This window comes from Solea senegalensis, linkage group LG7 (genome assembly GCF_019176455.1).
Source record: "Solea senegalensis isolate Sse05_10M linkage group LG7, IFAPA_SoseM_1, whole genome shotgun sequence".
NCBI lineage: Eukaryota > Metazoa > Chordata > Actinopteri > Pleuronectiformes > Soleidae > Solea > Solea senegalensis.
Window position 1 is genome coordinate 4,971,251 of NC_058027.1, and position 20,320 is coordinate 4,991,570.

The 20,320-nt window shown below is 41.5% G+C and overlaps 1 protein-coding gene across 6 annotated transcripts in view; it reads left to right on the top strand.

Annotated features, from left to right (window-relative positions):
• The window catches only part of LOC122772740 (protocadherin-9), a 253,411-nt gene that overhangs the window by 5,339 nt on the left and 227,752 nt on the right, over window positions 1-20,320 (top strand). Inside the window, exon 3 of one of the 6 annotated variants that reach the window (XM_044030980.1) lies at window positions 6,705-7,481. The exons of 4 other annotated variants lie outside the window; for them this stretch is intronic. In XM_044030980.1, coding sequence (XP_043886915.1) covers window positions 6,705-6,761 — 57 coding nt within the window. In that variant the 3' untranslated portion in view covers window positions 6,762-7,481. Of the gene's footprint in view, window positions 1-5,865; window positions 6,101-6,704; window positions 7,482-20,320 lie in introns of those variants that run through there. One more of the 6 variants, XM_044030979.1, reaches the window with a different exon arrangement.

Below are 20,320 nucleotides of genomic sequence, written 5' to 3' on the forward strand. Positions count from 1 at the left end.
CCAATTTCAACGTAATCCATGCTGCTCTTTATCAAAGCCTTATTAATTTTTTCCCTGCTAATAAAGCACCGCACAGACACAACACACAGCTCCAGTCTAATGGGACACATGTGGACAAATACAGAGAGAGAGAGAGAGAGAGAGAGGGAGAAAAGAGAGCAGAGCATTGTCAGTGGGTCAGCTTGACGGGTGGTACTGATCCTTTAGGTGGCAGTGTTGCGCCGCATGGCGGAGCCTGGCACGGTGCCAACATGCAGTGGACTTAGAAATGCAAGGGATGAGAAGAAAAGGAGTGGAAGCTTTGTTGGGTGTTCTTAGTGAAATACTCTCGCCTAATGATGCAGAGGCTGCACAGGGAAGATTGATAATGGCAGTTAGAGATTTGAGTGATAAGATCTATCCGGAAGGGAGAGTGGAGTTACAGGGGGGTGACACTGTCGATGCGCACCTCCGGGTCACTGCATCTGGGGTTGGATTTAATGTGTTTCTGTGTGAGAGGTAGCAGTCAAAAGAGGCATTCACTTTACCAGGCGCCGTTGGTGTGTGTGTGTGTGTGTGTGTGTGTGTGTGGTTGATGAGAGAGTGAATGTGTGTAAGAGAGAGAAAGGGGCGGGAGGGAGAGTGAGGAAGAGAGGTGTTGAAATGGGTGATGGTGGCAACGGAGGGGGATTCAGCCCTTAGAGGAGGACACATGAGATATGACACTATGGTGTAAGCACAACTCCATTGATTCTGCTCAGTCATGCCCCACTATTCCACACACAGGATTTATCGGGATCAATAATTCTGACAAATGATTCAAAGATGCAAACAAACAGGCAGTGTGTTCTTAACGGAGCCGGCGATAATGGGAAATAATGCGCTGTCGTGTCTAGTTTTTGTCACACGTGCTCCCCTCAGATGTGTTTGATTCACGACTTTTTTTGTTTAATAGCCTCACCAAAGCGAGGGAGTTGAAAGTGTGTTTTAACCCCTTAAATGACACAAAACGGCAACATCGCAAAAGAGAACGCCACTGTGTGTCTGTGTGTGTGTGGTGAAACATCATCGCGATGAAGTTCTGCAGCGCTGCAGGAATTCAACAGCCGCGAAAATATTGCTCTTTGGACGAGCAGCTGTGTTTTGTGTGTTGACAGACCGCCCACAAATGTCAGGTTTTTACGATTCTGACAAGTGTTTCCATGAAAACGACAGATCAGTCGCAACGATGTTATAACTGATACCAACTTTGAATCATATTGCAATCACAGTTCTTGTCAAAAATCATTGCAGCTGCACATTTCCCACCATGTTGTGAAGCTGTAGCCGAATCTCGTTGCCTTTTCAATATTTTATTTGATTATTTTCACCCGTTTTCCGGGAAGCTTCGTGTCTTAAAACAGTGTCGGTAAATGTACAACTTCAAAATGTTGTCACAGTTTATGCATAAACAAAAATAAATAAATAGTACAGTACAGTGGTGAAACAACAACATTTCACTGATAGAAATTCCAGCTCATGTTTGAGGCTAAGTGGCAGTTATAGATTTTGGTGAAATCAATAACTCCAGAGACATGATTTACTGGATAAAGCAGAGTATGTTATCAACACCAGTGTTTCTTCTATTTTTTTTATTATTTTTTATTATTATTTCTTCTTTTTTTTTTTGGCTAAGTGCGACTGTTTGTATTGCGAGGTTCACGTCATCCCCATTTCATAAGCATTGATGGCCAAATATTTATGGCCAGCCAGTAGATTCTATTTCTTTTTTTATGTTCCGCCAGCGTTTGATTAAAAGCTGATGAAAGACTCCCTGTAATTCAAGAAAAAAATGGGAAATATAATATATATATATATATATATATATATATATATATATATACCAATTACCTTTGAATAAATCTTAAACAGACACTATATCCAAAAGGTAATATCATGGGATTATCATATCATATTCCCTGCAGAGTTGAAGCGCTTTGGAAAAAAAAAGATAAGAACTCCATTATTAAAGGACTCCTTATATACACAGAGATTACAAAAAAGTCAATAACATTGAAATTACTACAGTTAAAAAATACTCTTTGATGTGCTATGCAGTTTCCCCCCCCCCGCGCACTTTCTGATACAATGAAGAAAATGTACCACTTGCATTGTTGCCTTATGAGCATTGTTGCCTCATCAATCACGCGCTGTAGCCCGCAGCCGAAGCAAAAGACGCATTTAATTGAAATATAAAAGAAATACGAGTAAAGCTGAGTCAAAACCCTTTACGAAAATTGACAAATCGGGGGGAAAAAAAAGTGTCATTCCTTTCCGTTCCTCAAGAGTCACGTCTGTGCCAAATCAGCATCGGTGAGTGAACGGGAAAACGGGGAGAACGTCTGTGGCGTCTTCCTCCCACAGAATCAACGTACTCCAGGACAGAACGAGGAGCAGACATCTATACCGGTGTCACCACACACAAACGTGTGATCTATACTGTAATCAGCTTTATAGAGGAACCAGAACTTCGCTGATAGCAATAGGAGTAATCCTCGCCTTTCCTCCCTCCACCCCCCACACTGATTATTTCCCCTCCAGGGACGTACATGAGTGTAAACAACACTGAAGAAGAAGAAGAAAAAAGTGTCCTACTTTCACATTGTAACACAAGCTTCTAAGCAAATCAAGTATAATCCTTGCCACTTCACCATCAGTCTCACTTTCAGTCGCCGTTCTCGCCGATGTGGTTCACTATAGCTCGACACGAGCCCAGTGGCTGCACATTAAGCATGTGCTCTACATCACATCCCAAGGCTCACATTATGGACAAATTGCTTCACTGAGACAGCGGATGAAACATCAGGCTCTCTCAGTTACACTTTTCAAATTAACCCCATGTAAATCCTACATAACGTATGTGAGGAAAGCAATTTATTTCCATATATATAGTTTACTTTTTTTTTTTTTTACCTCACTTTATTATGGTAATATATATAATATGTTGCGGAGCACAATTATGCAACTAATATGGCACTTTCAGTTGACCTGAGCACCTAGTGTGTAAAATAGAAGACTTAATTGCGGTGTTTTTTCGTGCTTGGCAGGAAAGAGGCACGCACTACAAAGCAGCCATGTATGTACAGGGTTAATTTATCCCACACTGCTCTGATGTGCTCTTCTGCAAACACACATCATGCCTCAGCTCAGGGGACGGAGTTTATTAAAGCTCCCTTTTGTGCATCTTCACTATCGCTACAGCAACACTTAAAACAACCCGGGTTGACTTAATCACGATAATTTAGTATCCAGATTCATGGGGTACGATACAGTGCAGTTAAATTATGGAATGGTAAGCTTCTTGGCAATAGAATTCTTTGTTTGATTAACTTGTTTGCCATCATCGTTGGACCAAAATAACATTTCCCATAATCCATAATATCCAAACACAAACATTTGTGAAACAGCATTGCAGCTACATCCATTTTCTAATTTTGTAATGCCTTAAACTCATTTGTTGTATTTAACTCTCATTAACTATAAAATAACCATTATTTGTCCTCAAAGATTAAGGAAACGGGACTTAATTCACTATTTAGCATTTTATTTGCCGCCCACAAATCCAGTTATGTGTATGATGTACAACAAGGGGAACAAGTGAAGCTTCTTTTAGAGTCATCTCATGGTGTGTGTAGGAATTTATGGCCCCGAAAACTGCCTGGCAACCCACGAGAGTCTGGGAAAGAGGGGAGGGTCAGTGCTCTGCAATATTTGCAAATTTGGATTGCGGTAACGGTCTTAAGCTCCAGTGGCCACAGTTTTAGCTCCTTCAAGTGCAAGTCATTTCGTGTAAGGCAAAGCGACTCTCGCGTGCATAGTGAGTCTGGAGTGATTAGCAAGTCTTCATCGCAGGTTCGAAGCGACGCAGTTACTAAGGTGTAGCAGCGTCATTGAAATTCATTCAGAACATTAAAAGTCAAGCAACTGATGGGACTGATACAGTGTAGGCTACAATGTTGTATCTTCATAACAGTTCACCAATGAATATCGATGGATTTCTTCGACTATACAATTCAGGACAGTACCAATATGGTAAGAGTGTGGTACGCCATCTTATTTCTCTATTAATAAGACAAAGTGTGTTGCACATACGAGAGGAGAATTATAAGATGGTAATTACCAACTCTGGTAAACCCAAACCCTCATAACCAAGCTATTATCTGGTATTACTGTAAAATAATCTCCTTATTACCACTCGAATACCATAATTTATTCCAAGATGGAAATTGCATTTGAAATAAGATGGTATTACCACAAAAAAATATTACCAAATTTACACCCCGACAATAATTCAGTTGTAGCCTGCCAAGGACGCCAATGTTGGCCAACCACATGCCAATCACAAACCCCTATAGTGCTTGGTGCGGCGGCGACGGAGAAGCGACGGAGAAGCGACGTCTAGCGGCTTTTGTATACATCCAACATGGCAGCCATTCTAAGAAACTCTCCCGGCAAAAGCCGCCAGCCGGGAATAGAACACGGCAACAAGCGCGCCCTCGGTCATCGATCATCGGTCGGATCGCTCGTAGGTTCTGTCCAATTGCGTACAGGTGCATTCGATCTCTCAAGCTAATCCTGTTGGCTTATGCTTGAAATGGTGTCCAGTTTCTTGAGTCACATCTCGGTTCCCTCCCCCCCCGTTGCGAGCGACGACAATAATGAAAACTGTACATCAGTCGCGGGGAAAAGATGCAGCATGCAGTCGCAAGCGAAAGACATGAGAAAGACCTTTGAAGACGACCGGGGATTCTTTTTTTTTTTTTTATCGCCGTGCACCCGGCAATGTCTTGTCAGTTCGTTTAATGAATGGACATCCTATGCAAACAGGAGTTTGTACAGACCATTGTAATTATGAAGCCTTGGGGGAGTCGTCCTTCTTGTGCAGGTTCATTTGCCACATTAATAAGGGGATTAGTCGTACGTACGGGGGCTGATGGCGGCGGGAGAAGTTTGAGAAAGATTAATGAACTATGACAATGTTGCACCTGAGGGGAAAAGTCTGTTGCAATATCTTCTGGCTTGTGCTGACACAGAGTTTGGCACTATGAAAGGAGGAAGATGGAGAGGGGCCAGTGATTGTTGCCGACCGTGATCATACATCCGCTTCCTCATCCTCTTCCTCTGGAGACTGTTTATGATCCCTCACAACTGCCACGTGTCAATGACACTTTTTCTTTTTTCTTTTCTTGACGGAAGACGTTCCGGCGGACTTGAAAGGGTCTTGAAAACAAGGACGCCATCTTGTAAAGTCTCATTGTTTTCGTTTCATACGGAGAACAAGAAAACGGGTATAAATGGGCTAAATAACTATTAATGGCCTAATTAACCACATTGGTGAGCAAACTCGCTGTTGTCTGTCGCCAACAGCGGTTTAATAATTAAGCAGATGAGAAGACAAACTGACTGCATTGCACTGAGAGAAAAAAAAAGTAACATATCCTCAAAACAAACACAGCTATCACGAGATAGGAAGCCAATAAATCTGCGCGGGGAAGTTTCTATCAAAGCTTTAAATCATCAGTGAAAGATTTGCAGGTTTTCTCTTTACTGCAGAGAACATTGTATTTCTTTAGAATACGTGTCATGTCCTATGTGTCTAGGTTTGTAAAAGGAAATGAAATGGATTGTGGGCCCATACTAAGGTAGTGGTTGGGAGTAGATTATTGCCCCAAGGGGGGATCCAGTTTTGTCTGCACAAAACAACAAAATAAATCAAAGCTGTGCGTCGGCACACTGGCTGAATGGAGTTCATTTATTATTTCCTCTGTTGAGAAAAAAAAAAATGAAGTGCTTCTGATTTAGCCTTTTTTTGTGTGTCTCTTTTTGTTGTTGTTTTGTATCTAACAGGGGCCTGATTGCCAAAACACAGATGATGGCAAATTACCAGGAATATCATTTGGTTTTTTGTGAGCATTCATTACCTTTTTTTTTTATTATTGTTATTAATTTCCATTCCCGTTTTAACCATGTCTCCTGTCCTTTGTCCCTGTGCTGCTTTCACATTCTGTGTACAATACAAACACCATTTATCAAAAGCCTTGTTTCGTGTGTGCGTGTGCATATGGGATTTTTCTTATTCCCCTTTCCCGTTTGTTGTTTGTCCATCACTTTGTGGCTGGCAACCAATTCATCTCAAGTTTATCATCCATTTCTGCAATTCCTCAAAGCAAACTGATTGATAAACAATCTTCCACGGCGGCGTTTGCTTTGTGAAAGAGTGTTTTGCGCGCACAAAAGCCAAACGCCATTGTGGCTTTTGTGCGGGACTGTCGTTAACTTCATTCATCTCCTTGTTTCCACTAATCCACAAAAAGGCATTTCCCATTTTTCAAAGGCAATCAATCAAGTTGACATGCTAGACTCATTCCAACACGGCATGATGACAGAAAACAAAAAAAAAAAAACAAAATGACGAAATGCAGCTTTAAAACACTGGAGGTGTCAACAGTGCATCTGAATTCTCTCAGATTTACCGTAAGTGTACGAGTAGAGGGTGGAAGAAAATGTTTCTTGACTGCTTGCTTGTTTAAAGAGAAAGAAATATGATATTTCAAAAGATGAAATTATGATGCTACGTCATTGTTTGAATCCCTCCCCGACAACCCGTCTCTACTTTTCAAATCCTCACTCCACCCTCTCCTCCCTCCTCAACCCCCACCCCTCCCCTCCCCCCCCTCCGTCTGCAGCCCAACACCTCTCGCTCCACGTTTTATCGGGGTCAGTGCCGCAACATGCTATGTTAAATCACCGAGGGTGTGATCACCGCTGTGTTCCGATCATTTGTGACAGATGAGGGTGCTTTGTGTTCGGCACGTAGTCCCGCTTCCCCCGCCCCGCCCCTTTCCACTCTATCATCAGAGAGAACTGGGGGCGTGTACAAAGACGAGGGTTCTGTAACATCCTGACATGACAGCCCCACGGGGAGATTTGTCGTTGTTGTGTCAAGTGACAGACGGGCCGCCGCTCAGTCACGAGCGTGTGCCAGTGTCCAAACTAATCGTTGTGATAATGGCGTTGCCAGCCAAAAATCCGCCCTCGAGCAAAGAGCCACACTTGACTTGAAATGTGACGACCACTGACTGCTCAGCCACACGGGCCCCCATCGCTCACAAAGACTCTGTAACCCTCATCGATGTATAAATCTTTCCTGTATATATATATGCGATGTTTCATGTAAATTGAACTCCTGGTAATCTTGCCTAATGTGCTGTGTGAAACAATAATGAACTTGTTTTCTTTCTTCTTTCTTTTTGTTTTATTCTTTTGCCCTGCTTTCTCTCCTTCTCTTTTTGTTTCCATTGCTGGGTTTACATTAATTACATCTGAAATAAAACTCTGCCAACTATCCAGTGCATTGCAACTCCTATTCTGTCTTAAAAAAAAGAAAAGAGAGAAAAAAAAGAAGCTTTATTTGAACAGTGCTATTCTACCTTTATAATTTCATAATAAATGTTTGAAAGAGATGATTTTGTTCCTGTTTTTAATTTGTCTGCCTGGTCTCCTTTTGTGGTGTTGTGATCAGACGTTATGTATGAACAGGGATGTGTTTTAGTCCAGTTAATTAGTTCTAATCCAGATCCGTGCCTAAATGGGCAGATTATAATGCCATGGTGTGTATTTTAAGAGGCAAAGAGGTTTTCTGAAGCCATTATGTGAAATGGAAGTCACTGAGGCTCGACCAGTGTAATAATTTGCTTACAGTCAAAATGAAATTTAAATTAACTTATGGTTTACACTGTTTGGTTTGGGGGAACGAAACCATTTTTCTAGATTTACATAAGCAAATGCATTTATGTCTCCACATGCAGTTTAACCTTAATTATTCTATACATCTCTTGCTATTGGTTGCTTAACTGGTTTGAAAATAAAATAAGTAGTATTTGAAATTTCCACCACTCTTTAAATTCATAGGAATCTATGTTTATTTACATTAAAGGTTCAGAGCCGAAGCTCATGATCTGCATTTGCTTAAACTTAAAGGTCAGTCACCTGATCGAATTGAATGGGAATCGTTACTGTGTATTACCCCCAGAATGAGGCAGCCATTTTGGATCGACATGTTTTCTTTTTTACAGTAGCCCACAGTGGACAAAGTGAGAGATTTCTCCAATAAACACTGACGTGTTGATACCACTCACGTTTAAATGACATCATGTCTCATGCGGGTCTGATCAGAGAATCTTTTGCATCGCCATCATCATCATCATCATCATCGTCATCACGATCATAACAAACACTAACAATGTGTTGTGCTCCATGGGGTATGTATGAAAAAATGTTCGGCACACCGATGTCAACAATATAGGATTTATTCCCTTTCTCGCTTCTCCGCGGTTAATCTGCAGCCGCCTTCCAGTTGAAGAAGTCGCGGCGTGTCACCTCTTAGCTGTCGTTTTTTTTTCTTTTTTTTTTTTTCTTTATTTTGTGCAGAAAGAGCGGGCGTGTGGATATCAAAGTGCCACGCCAACACATCTGGGGGAAAAGTAGACCTAACTCAGCTTAATCTGTCCACTCCATTTGAAGGCCGACAGCAGAGCTTAGTCTGCATTTGAGGGAGGGAAAAAAAAAAAAAAAGAAGAGAAGAGAAGAGGATAGATAAATAAATAAATATAGGCTTTAAAGTTTGACCTCATCCATACGGTCACTTTCAAAAAGCTCTGTGCACTTACTGACTGGGAATTCGAAGCCCGACTTCTGACCTGGAGTATAATCATATTGCCGCTCTGACTCCGAAGAAAGGAGGGAAAGGGGGAGCGCGAGTATCGCGTCCCTTAATATTTTATCAAGATATTTTGTCAGTGTGTTCCAATCTCACGCGGCCAGATTTCCAGATTTAGATGCAAACGTTTGGCACACTCACTGCCACAGGTTTACTTGTGCTGAGCATATTTGTGTTGTCAGGAATGGCCTCGGATGTGACCTCATATGCGCAGAGTGGTTAGCGGATATGAATAGTCAGTCGTTTTTTTTGTCTATACAGAGCATTTCTTCAATTAACACGCTGGTGGCTAAATGTAACACATACGGGTTTTTTTTTTGCCAGTGAGGGAGCAATTAGAAGATAGCAGACGAGACAAAAGTCTTTTTCTCACAAAAGATTGAAACGGAAACCCCACAAGCGACCAGATGAATTCAATTCTGCGTCGATTGTTTCTGCAGACACACTGAAAATTGGCATGTGCTGGTCTTTGTGACGGCGCGATAAACCCCCGGGGTTCACGTTGTTCTGTCACTTTTGTCGTCAGTACATTGAGAGCACGTGACAGAACATATAGGGACGGTGTCACATGTTTTTCTTACCTTGTTTAGAGAGAAACCAGGCTAATTCCGTCTCAAAGCAACCCTTTGTTTCATTATGCAAAGCCTTTACAGTGAAGTGACGGATTGATGACCTGCGCGTGGTCAAACACACATTGCAGCATTTAAGTTAAGGCAGTCTGACAAAAAAAAACTTGAAGTCTATCATTCAAGGTTTATTTGGCAGAAATAATTTCATTCAATCGTTATGTTGTTATGGTTGCATTAATACATTGAAAATTGCACTAACTTCCTACACTGAGAACTAGTCTAAGGCTCAGTAAAGAATCATAATAAATGCGTTGTTTGTAATTATGTAAGAAACCGGAGAGAAGTTTAAGTGTAAATATGTCTAGTACCTCGAAATTGCTTTTAAAACTGGAGTCGTTGAGGGTTGGGGATTAACAAATGAATCGCTCCAATTCCAAATCACCATTTGAAATGACCCAGTTAGCAAATCGCAGAGGCTTGAATTTAATTGGTCTATTTATAGATTGTGAATTGTTCATTGTTTTGTGCCAATTCCAAAAAAAAATGCAATACATAACATGTTTTAAATGTATTATACAGGGAATATAAGAATATAGAACTGAAGGTCAATAGGATACAGCTATTCATATTTCCATGTTTCCAAAGACTGGGTCGGGACCCACACATGGGTCGCGGGCGATTTCATTTGGGCAGAATTTGCCCCCAACCTTTTATTCATACCATTTATGCATATTTAAATAACACACATACAATTACGTTGTAATGAATTGACCAAACATAATCTTGTAAATGATTCCTTTACCAGTTCTTTACCAATTTGCTCTTGTCAAGATTTAGATTGCGATTTGGGTGATGATAGTTCAAAAAGTGGTTCCCCATATAGAGAGTTTGGGCACTGGAATAACATCTGTAGCTGCACAGATTTGTAAAAGATAGTGAATTCTCTGCTCCGACACCACAGAGGACTTAAATGTGTTGAAACAGATTAAGGCCTGGGATGAAACAAGTCTCTTTGATTGGTCCTGCTTGTCAGAAATGTGTATCGTGTACAGTCGAGGTGTTACGGTTTAATAAACATAGTGCAGAGTAGGTGAAGTGACGTCAAAAAGGTTACGATACTGCTGTTAGAATACGTGACATTAAAAGCATTATGCATGACGGAAGGATTTTGAAACACATACACTGTCTGTCTCTTGATATTACGTCTGACTGAACTGACTGAACTCACTTTGTCGGGGATGTTTTGTGAACTTAACTTTGTCATGTTTCCCGTCACCATTGCTCTAAATTAAAATCCGCATCCGTCAGATGCTTGAAGACGGCCCAGGAGATTGAGCCTTTCCGTTTTCTGCCACTGATGCACATGCTGTCACATTTCCCACTAATGGCAGCATGGTCCAATTCCACTGACATTTTCCTCGAGTGTAATCTTCTCTTAACCATTATCTAGTCACTCATTTTTTTCCTCCCTTTTGGGGGGGGAGAAATAAAGGAAGGTGAGTGCATTTCCCAGATTGGATCCCCAAATGCGTTCGACACAAATGAGAAGCTGTTTTCATTTTTTTTTTAGTTGTTACAGCCATTAAATCCCCCAGGCAAGCGGCGTGTCGCACAGTGCTGTTATTGAAGGGGGAGGAAAGCCCGTCCACTTCAATGTACACCATGTATAAGATTCCTCTATTGAAGGAAGGTGCCGCGGTCACACCAGTGGGAGCCTGAGGCACATGTTGCTCCCCATGTTTACCTTCTGCTTCCAAAGACAGACTGACACATGCACAGCAACAGCAAAAAAGAAAAAAACAAGGAAAAGGCCTATAGGATACAAAAGTGAACTTTTGACCCGAAAGGTTGCGGGGTACATTGTTGGAAAGGCAGGATAAATTAGACTGCGAGAGAGAAACTACCACTGGGCTGCCCTTGAGCAAGGCACTTAACCCCCACTTGTTCCAGTGGGGTTTGTTGCAATGGATAAGGCTCTTGTTGTACCGGACAGCTTGTGGAGAGCGGGAGATTCCTGGAAGAGAGCATTTGTACTCAAATGTACAAAAAAAAAAAAAAAAGAACACCAAGAGAAAGAAACTGAGCTGTACTCCGGTATTCTTTGCGTGATATTTGAACAGGACTGACACTTAACTGCTACCGATAAGCCTTCCATGCAAGTCAACTGAAGTGAAGACACAGTTTTTTTTGCAGTTTATTTCATGTTGATTCTTGCAGGAGAGTCATATGACTCTCATATGCATGACCAATCGATATATATACATATATATATATATATATATATATATATATATATATATATATATATATATATATATATATATATATATATATATATATATATATATATATGTATATGTATATATATATATATATATATATATGTATATATCTCTATATATAGACATATATATGTGTGTGTGTGTATATACATATAATATATATTTAATACTCCCTGTACTCAACTAAATCCCAGGACTCCTCTGTATGGAACCACACATCTGTCAGTCATTTCACAATAAAAGCCTTGTGGAAAAAGTGATGGATTCAGGGAACAGGGAAAACTAGCGTGCTTTTACTTTGAAACGAAAACAGGAAGTCATGTTTTTGTTGCACATGTGAGAGATATGGACTTTGAATCTTGATGATTTCCGCTGCCTATTTAGCTGCAAACCACGTGTAGTAAGCATTAGCGGGTGCTTTATTCTCCAACAGGTTGGACTATGACTGAAAACACAACGAAGAGCCCAAGGAAAGATTTAGAAGTGAATTTCTGCAGCTCAGAAAAAACTCGGTTGTTCAGCAATTTCATACTCGCCCCCCGTCCGCCTCTGCGCTGCTGCTGTGCACACACATACCCTCCATCAGTCAGGTCTGATAGTATTGCTGGACAGAGGCACATGTCCATACAGTTTTGTATAGATTTAGACGACTTTGATGCCCACGGTAATGAACAACGTGGAGTTAAAGTCGGTCATCATAGATTTAAATAACAGCAGCAGCAGTAAAAAACAAGAGGCAAGGCATGATATAATATAAATGACATCGCAAACACATTATTAATTCAGTGTTATTGTTGACTTTTTTCAATATGAACAGCTTGTTTCTGAAAATACAATCTAACAAAAATGTCAAGTTTCCTGACTGAAGTGTAGCAGATCATCAGATCAAGTATATATAATTCCCCATGGTAAACTACATTGATTAACTTGCGCTTAGACTAATTATTTATTTCCTTAAATCTGCACATTAAATAGATTCCTTTAATCACGGCGACAATATACATTACATGGGGCTACAGAATGTGTATCTCCCCCTGCCTTATATCGTACAATGAAATGTACGAGCGAATTAGAAGACGTATCGTGCTCTTCAGGGAGCTAATTAGATGAAGAAGTTGTGATGTATGGCTGCTGGAGGGATGTGTGTCAACTCACTCCTGCTCAATGTATAGACTGCAGATTCGTATTGATTGTGTGCTTTGTCTTGTGCCTCGGGCATCAGCATGCTACAGTGTAGGCTGTGTGCCTTGCCTTTGTCCGGCGCGCAGAGTAGATAAGGCTTGTGATAAATCTGCCTGAGAATAAGCTGTCATGGAGGCGCTCCCCACACGGGAATATTTAACGCAAACATAAAATATGGCTTGTATGTTGTTTTATCGTCGAGGGTATAAGAAATGGCAGGGTTTTAAAATACTTTCACCTCCTTACTTTTGCACTTTTCTATCTCTGCAGCCCTCGCACGCACTGACGCTTATACAGTCCTGCTCATCTTTCCTGAAGCCAAAAGTGTAGCAGAGATGCTCTGCACAGACTGGTGAAGCGGCACCTTATCGCTACTCAGTAATATGCAGAAGGTGTAAAACATTTGGCTAGCTTATTTCCGATGAAATGATTCAGTCCTAGTTGTGCAGCGTGTTGGGGGACGAGGACGGAGGAGGTGAAAATTGGTTTCCCCGTATCTTACAGCGCACATAGAGACTCAGCGTGGTTTCCTTCCTCTGCACAGATTCCCCTCCGACGATAATTGATATATGCACACAGATTTATTTTCTATTTCCTGCCACAACCCCTCTCTCTCTCCCGCTCTCTTTTTACATGTACGAGTTAGTTATGGCGGCTGTCAATGACACTCAGAAAGCAGAGTTCCAGGACCAGAGCATTTGTCACGCAGAAAATGCAGGAGGGTGACGTTTCTAGCATTTATAACAAATATAGGAAAGCTTTTTTACTTGGTAGAGGTGTAAAACAAACTGTAATCAGTGACTGATTATAAAATCAAAAGATACATATACAATGACCCGACTTGAGAGACTCATGTTTCATTAAATATCAACGACCTTGATCGCAACTCTCGCGGGATTTGGTGCTAGCTAGCTTCTTAGCAACAAGGAGCTAGCTTCTTGTTGCCAAAAAACAATAAATAAAACAAAACATAAATAAAACAATAGCTTCTAATAGATGTTTCTCAACTGCTGTTTCATTTTGACATTATTTCCCCTCAAAAAGAACACAAAACTGATCCCAATAGTAGTTTCTCCAGCTTGTCTTTTACGTTCGCTCGTAAAGAAAATACAGTACATAATTCTCACATTTTCATGTCACAAATCGTCTTTTATGTTATATGTTTTGGTTACACATTGGTGGATTTTGGCTTTTATTGGTCTGGACCCATAGATTGTTCTCAGGAGAGTTTTTTGGGGGGGATTGTCAACCTGTCCTCCAACTGAAACGTACATATAGGTCGTTTTTTTTTCAAACCCCCTGAACGCGAGGTAAAGGTATCGTTTACTAGTATTTTCCAACTCGAATACGCACAGATGTTACTGAGGGTAGGGTTAGGGCAAAAAAGACAGGGTTAGGAAGTAAAAATAAAAAAATGGCATAGTTAGGAATCGAACCATTGTCGACCGCAGTCCGGCGCAGTGCTCTCGCCACTGAGCCGACTGCCGGTGCCGACATCAGCGAAGCTACTAGATACCGTATACAACCGCTAGGGGCGCTGGTTTTGAAAACGTAAACATGGGTCGTAATTCCTGCATACGACCTATATGTACGTTTCATTGGAGGACAGTCTGATTTAAAATTTATTTATTTACTTATTTGATTAGGGTCATTGCACATAAACGCACATCAACATATACATTAGTACCAGATTCCAGCCTGCAATTAGACAAAATACTCCACTACATGCACTAAAAGGTAACAAAATCAAGAAAAAAATTTAGATATACATATTACACAACAAAATATAGGCATCTTTACAGACTGCTAACAAAACAAAACATGTGATGTAGCGAGGTAAACAAGGAAGTATTGAACATAAGTTGTTTCCCAGCATTTCAAATGAACTATCTCTTAGATTCGACTGATCTACTCATTTTTGGTGTTCCAGAAATAGCAGTAGACCTACTCAGAATTGTTAAATTATGCCCCATTTTGCTTTCATCAAGATTTATGTTGTTGGGTCATTGGGTCTCCACCGCTTGTCAGTGTGTATGTACAGTTATTGGCCCTGTTGTGGAATCAAACAGTAATCACACATAAAAACTGGTTATTTTGGAGTTTTCTAAAGCATGTGAGACAATATAGGAATTGACTCAAACAAGATAAAACACCACTGAGACCTCTCCCCCTCCCCTCTTTTGCCCCGATTTCCCCTCTGCCCTCTAATCTTTAAAAAGCTGTGGCTCGGTCTGTCATGTGACATGTGACCTGCTACAGGCTTTGGAAGGGAGTTTCAGTGTCCCAGAAATCAGCCCAGCTTCTGTCCCCGGAACAATGAGGTTCCTTCACCACCACTGACTCCGGACTGTAGTTGCCCCAGGTCATACATCACAAGGAGTCCCCAATGAATGGTGCATGTGTGTGTGGAGTTGTGTGTGTGTGTGTGTGTGTGTGTACTGATGATAGGATTTTATTACCTCAACTCTTACTGTCTCCTATAAGATGTGCAGCTGTAGAGATCAGTGGCTGTATTGCTCTGGCCATATCCACAGAGGGAAGTGTGTGTGTGTTCTTGTATGTGTATGTTTGTGAGGACCAAAACTTAAACCATAGGTAGTGAGGACATTTTGGGAAAGTAGAGACATTTAGTCTGGTCCTCATAACATTTTGGGGTTAAGGATTTAGGATTATGGTTAGAATTAGGATTCAGGTTAGTTGTGAGGGTGCATGTGTGCTTGTATTGGCTACGTCTTTAGGACCTTTTCTGGCATAACCACTAGTAGTCCAAAAACCTGGTCCTAATGAAGCAGAACTATTTGAGGAACTGGTTAAGGTTGGGGATAACATTTTGTGTGGGCTCTCCAAATGAGTGGAAGTCAATGGAGTGTCCTAAGAAGGATAGCTGTGCAAAAATCTGTGTGTGTGTGTGTGTGTGTCCAATAGCTCGGCCTCAGGGATGATATTCATAAACATCAGAGAACAGAGTGAATTTAAGGCAAAACACTGCAGAAAATTGGACTGATTAATATCTTAGAGTTGCACGGTCTTTGATTTTTGATATTGCCCTTGTTTTGATCAAAGAAGGGCGTTATTTATAAGATGCAGCATATCATACTTGATCTGTTTTGTTCCAAACCAAAGCGCACTGCACCAGAAATGAACATGGCATATTGAAAATGCTCGACTTGTTCTATAAAAGCCTGCAAAAGTGTTGATATCGCGGCGTGAAACCACATGAGTTGTTACTTCCAGGCTCCTCACAGGCCCGTGAAGCTGATGCTGAACCCAACACAGTCAGTGTGTGTTGTAGAAGCTGCCATTCATGCCACTGTATATGAAATTCAACTTGACCTTACATAGACACAATTGTCTTTTCATTGTCGATTGACTTTTAACTGTAATCCCAAAAATAAAATGCTATTTCATCAAGTTGAAAAGTGTATATTGCATATTAAATCCCATCATATGGGCATTTAGGATGTATTTTAAGATGTAGCCATACATAAAGTATGATTCACTCATGAATTTAAACCATTGTGGCCTGAAGAGATTGGTTTATGTCGGTCCACAAATTCACTCAACGGCACAAAATATCATAGAGCTGCTCAAAGTCCCCAGATGATGAATCGTACTGACTGTGGTGAATCACCTGACCTTTCCACTATTGCAGTTCCAAGATGCTGACATTTGTGCCGTATGCAACAAGTATGGATTGACATGAAATTTGATATAGACATCTGAGGTGTCGTAATGATTTTGGCTATCCCCTTATTTTTTTCCACAGGTGCCTGTGTGAGGCTGACATTTGTGGTTTTTACGTAAAAAAAAAAAAAACATTTTTTGTTTCCCCTAAAGTATGATGTCACCACCATTCGCTGTGCTCTGAGCTAATAACAACATGATCCAATGTGTAAAACTTGGTTTACAAAGTTTACTATTACTAATAGTGAGATTGCATATAACCCTAAACCCAGAGGACTCCTATTTTCACCCTTTGCTTGTAGGTTATTTGATTTTTGCCAACTTCCCAATGTTACAAACCGAACCTTTAACTATTTAAATAGAAATCTTGGGTAGTACTAAGCCAAGGAGGCCATTATAACAGCGTATTCCCTTGATGAAATGAATGAAGGACTGATTGGATAAGCACCACATTAATTACCTTTGTGAAACCTTCCTTTTTCAGTGTAAGTAGTGACCTACAAAGGAGTTACCTAACACTACCTTACCTAACTATGAGTGTGTGTGTGTTTATGACCTCTATAGGACGTTGTCTGAACTTTTCATGACCAGTCGTCCTCATGGAACCCAAAACCTGGTTCTAATGAGACAGAACGCTCATTCCTGAGGAACTGGTGAAGTTTAAGGCTTAGATTTGAATTGTGGTTGGGTTAAGGTTAGGGTTAGCTCATTAAGTGGTTATGGTTGGGGTTGGGGATAAAGCTTAGTCGAGGCTGTCCAAATTAAGTCAATGCAGTTTCCTACTAGGAATACTCAAACGTGTGTGTGTGTGTGTGTGTGTGTTTGTGGAAAGAGGTCACTGCCTTAATTGAATAACTGCCTATGTTGCCAGTAAACATAGTTAAACACACGCGTACCCATATATAACCCGCCGATTTGTAAAAGCAGTCATCAGTCACTTAAAGAAAAGGGGCAACACATATTTGCTAATTAGAAGGAGGCTTCCGCCGTCGTTCCTCATTTGTGAGATCATAACAATGCAAAGGCTTGTGTTTAGGTTTTTACCAAATGCCATCTCTAATTTTCTGGGAGAATCCGGGCTTGAAGGCCCTGGTAATATCAAGCACAAACAATCAATCCTGGCCAATCTCTTGAGGCCGTAATGGACTTGGAAAGAATATTAAGAGGTTTTGTCTGCAGTGAAGCTTTCTGCCACAGCAGTCGTCCCTCAGCTAATTTGTGTTTGTGTGCCAAGGGAGGCCACACACTGGGACTGCTGTAACAGGCTCTCAGTCCTACTTTCTGAGGATCTGCTGCCAGGCCAACAAGCACACACACACACACACACACACACACACACACAAATACGTGCACCCACATAAACACAGAACGGCAACACAGGCTCCATTCAGCATCCCATCAACCAGTTTTTAGTTCGATGGCATAAACTCCAGGGATTTCATTCCTTTGTTTGTTTTTTTGATAATGTCAATCACAAGATTTTCTGTAATCCTAATTATTTTTTGTGCTTGGTTGCGTCTGTTTTTGCGAGTGAGGAGAAAGAAAAAAAAAAAAAGGGAGAGAGGGCTGTATTCCGGAATGCCAGGCTGAATGTGGGGTAACCATGAAAATGTGGGACCAGTGCCCAATCCGCGGGTGGTGGTCCAGTTGTAAATCCGCCTTTTGTTGCCACACACTGCTAATGAAACTGAACACCAGCCTAGAAGTGTCACCCTATCTTAGACCTACTTCACTGTTTTACATAAAAGAAAAATCAGCACTGGGAAATCTAATTAAAATGGGCTATTGTAGCCCTCTGATCCTCATTATTGGGTTTTCTGGAGAGCGCCTGTCTGTGTGGTATGAGATGAGAGGGTTGGCTTAAGATTCAGACTTAATACTAACCTGACATGTTTTTTTCTGCTTCCTTCCTCTTCTCTCTCTGTCAGTATTCGTTTTCTGTCTCTGCTCGGGTTCAGGGATGAGACAACAGGCCAAACTTTTTACCATAAAATAATAACAAATAAAACATCCTGCACATTTTTCACCTTAGCTGTTTGTCTCTCAGTCTTATAATGTGTTCCCAGTGGTTTACAGGTGTTGGAACAGTGGGAATATATACAAAACACAAACTTTCTTCTATGTCTTCTTAATTTTTGGTATTATTTGGATCATAGGTGTGAGAGTGAATGGTTGTTTATCTCTACATGTGGCCCTGCAATGGACTGGCGAACTGTCCAGGGTGTCCCCCGCCTATCGCCCTATGTCAGCTGTGACTGGCACAGCACTCACTGTGACCCGCCGGTGGAGGATAAAGCGGTAGATAATGGATGGATTGGTAACAGGTGTTTTTTAGTGGATTTTTTAGTGGAAAAAAGGCTAAATCATGACAAAAAAAAACCCAGAGTCACAGTTTCAATAGGAGATTAAGAGATTATAAACAATAACGAAGCATAACTAAACTCCAAAACTTCAGTTTAGTGTTGATATACTTGTGATAATAATCGCTGTATTTACTGCATCTCTGGTCAAACACCAGCTACTGTATTAAATTGTTGTCATTGACCTTCTTAGTCCACCCGGCGCGGGGCTCATGGTCCCAGACTCCTCCCCCTTTTTGCCATAGGTTCGTCTCCACTCTCCCTCCCCCACTTTTCCAAATCAGTTACCCCTTAAAGCAACACAGAATTAATAATGAACATAACTAACACAAAGGTCGTGCGTGAGGTTCTGATGATCAGAGGGAAGAGCGTGATTGCCACGTCTTAAGCACAACAGGGAGACTGTCCAGGTGCTCCCACTTGTGTTAATTAACTCCGCCCACATACTTGCAAGGCAGACAGACAGACAGACAGACAGACAGACAGACAAGAACCTGGGCAAACTGAATAATACAGCAGGCCCTGCCAGAGCGGGAGGGCCGTAACAGCGTCCGTGTATATTTTTTTTTCCACCCTCGATTCATTCCCTGTTTCTCACTCTGTCCTCCTGCGTTCTTCAATCTCCTGCTTCCCTATGCCTGCGTTTTATCCACTGCTATGAGTTTCTCATTTTGCCCTCTAATTTATTTCTCCATTTTCATCATCCACCATCTGCCTGTCAATTTCCCTCTTCCTTCACCTCTCTCTCACTCTCACTCTCCGTCCGTGTTTATTGGAAAGCAAGCGTTCCAGCGGCGAGAATTTCTGCAGCAAGTCCACGTCAATATGCTCTCATCGCAAAGTGTATAACAACAGTATATAGAACTATTTGAATTGTGCCCATCTGAACCTTCTAATGCGAGTGGCCACAGAGCTGACTGCCAATTCATAGTTTAACCTCAGGAGAGGAAGACTATTGCCAAAGAGGCAGATGGTTTGAGGCGAAGGCAGAAAAGACGCTGGGAAATTCATCCCTTAACCTCTAATGCCTTTGTCCTCTCTCTTTATGTCCGCGGTTTTTACGATTCATTGAGGGTGAGGGGAAAACGAGACGGAGAGAATGAGAGCGAAGGAGAAGATGGAGGATATGTGGGTGTGTTTGCAGGGCGCCGACATGTGCCTACTTCTCAAACCTACCTGCATATTTTAAAGCCCTCACGCAATATTGCATCTCAGTCTTGTGCTGTTGTCGGGCCGCCGCCGCCACCAATTTTCTGCCTCATTGTCATTCATGTGCAATCTGTTTGTTTGGCTAACCTCCTCGTACTCGGAGCATCTCGCCCGAGCTACTCTGTGTCCACGCGTCACTGAGTGTATTCGGCGCTGTCGCCCTGGTGATCTGAAATACGTCTTCTTTACAAGCTCAAGGCTTTCTCCCGGAGGTGTACGACGGCACAAATGAGTAAGACCACGACAACAAAAGCTTCCGCGGGGTCTTTCAATTGCACCGACGCTGTCTTTGCTGTG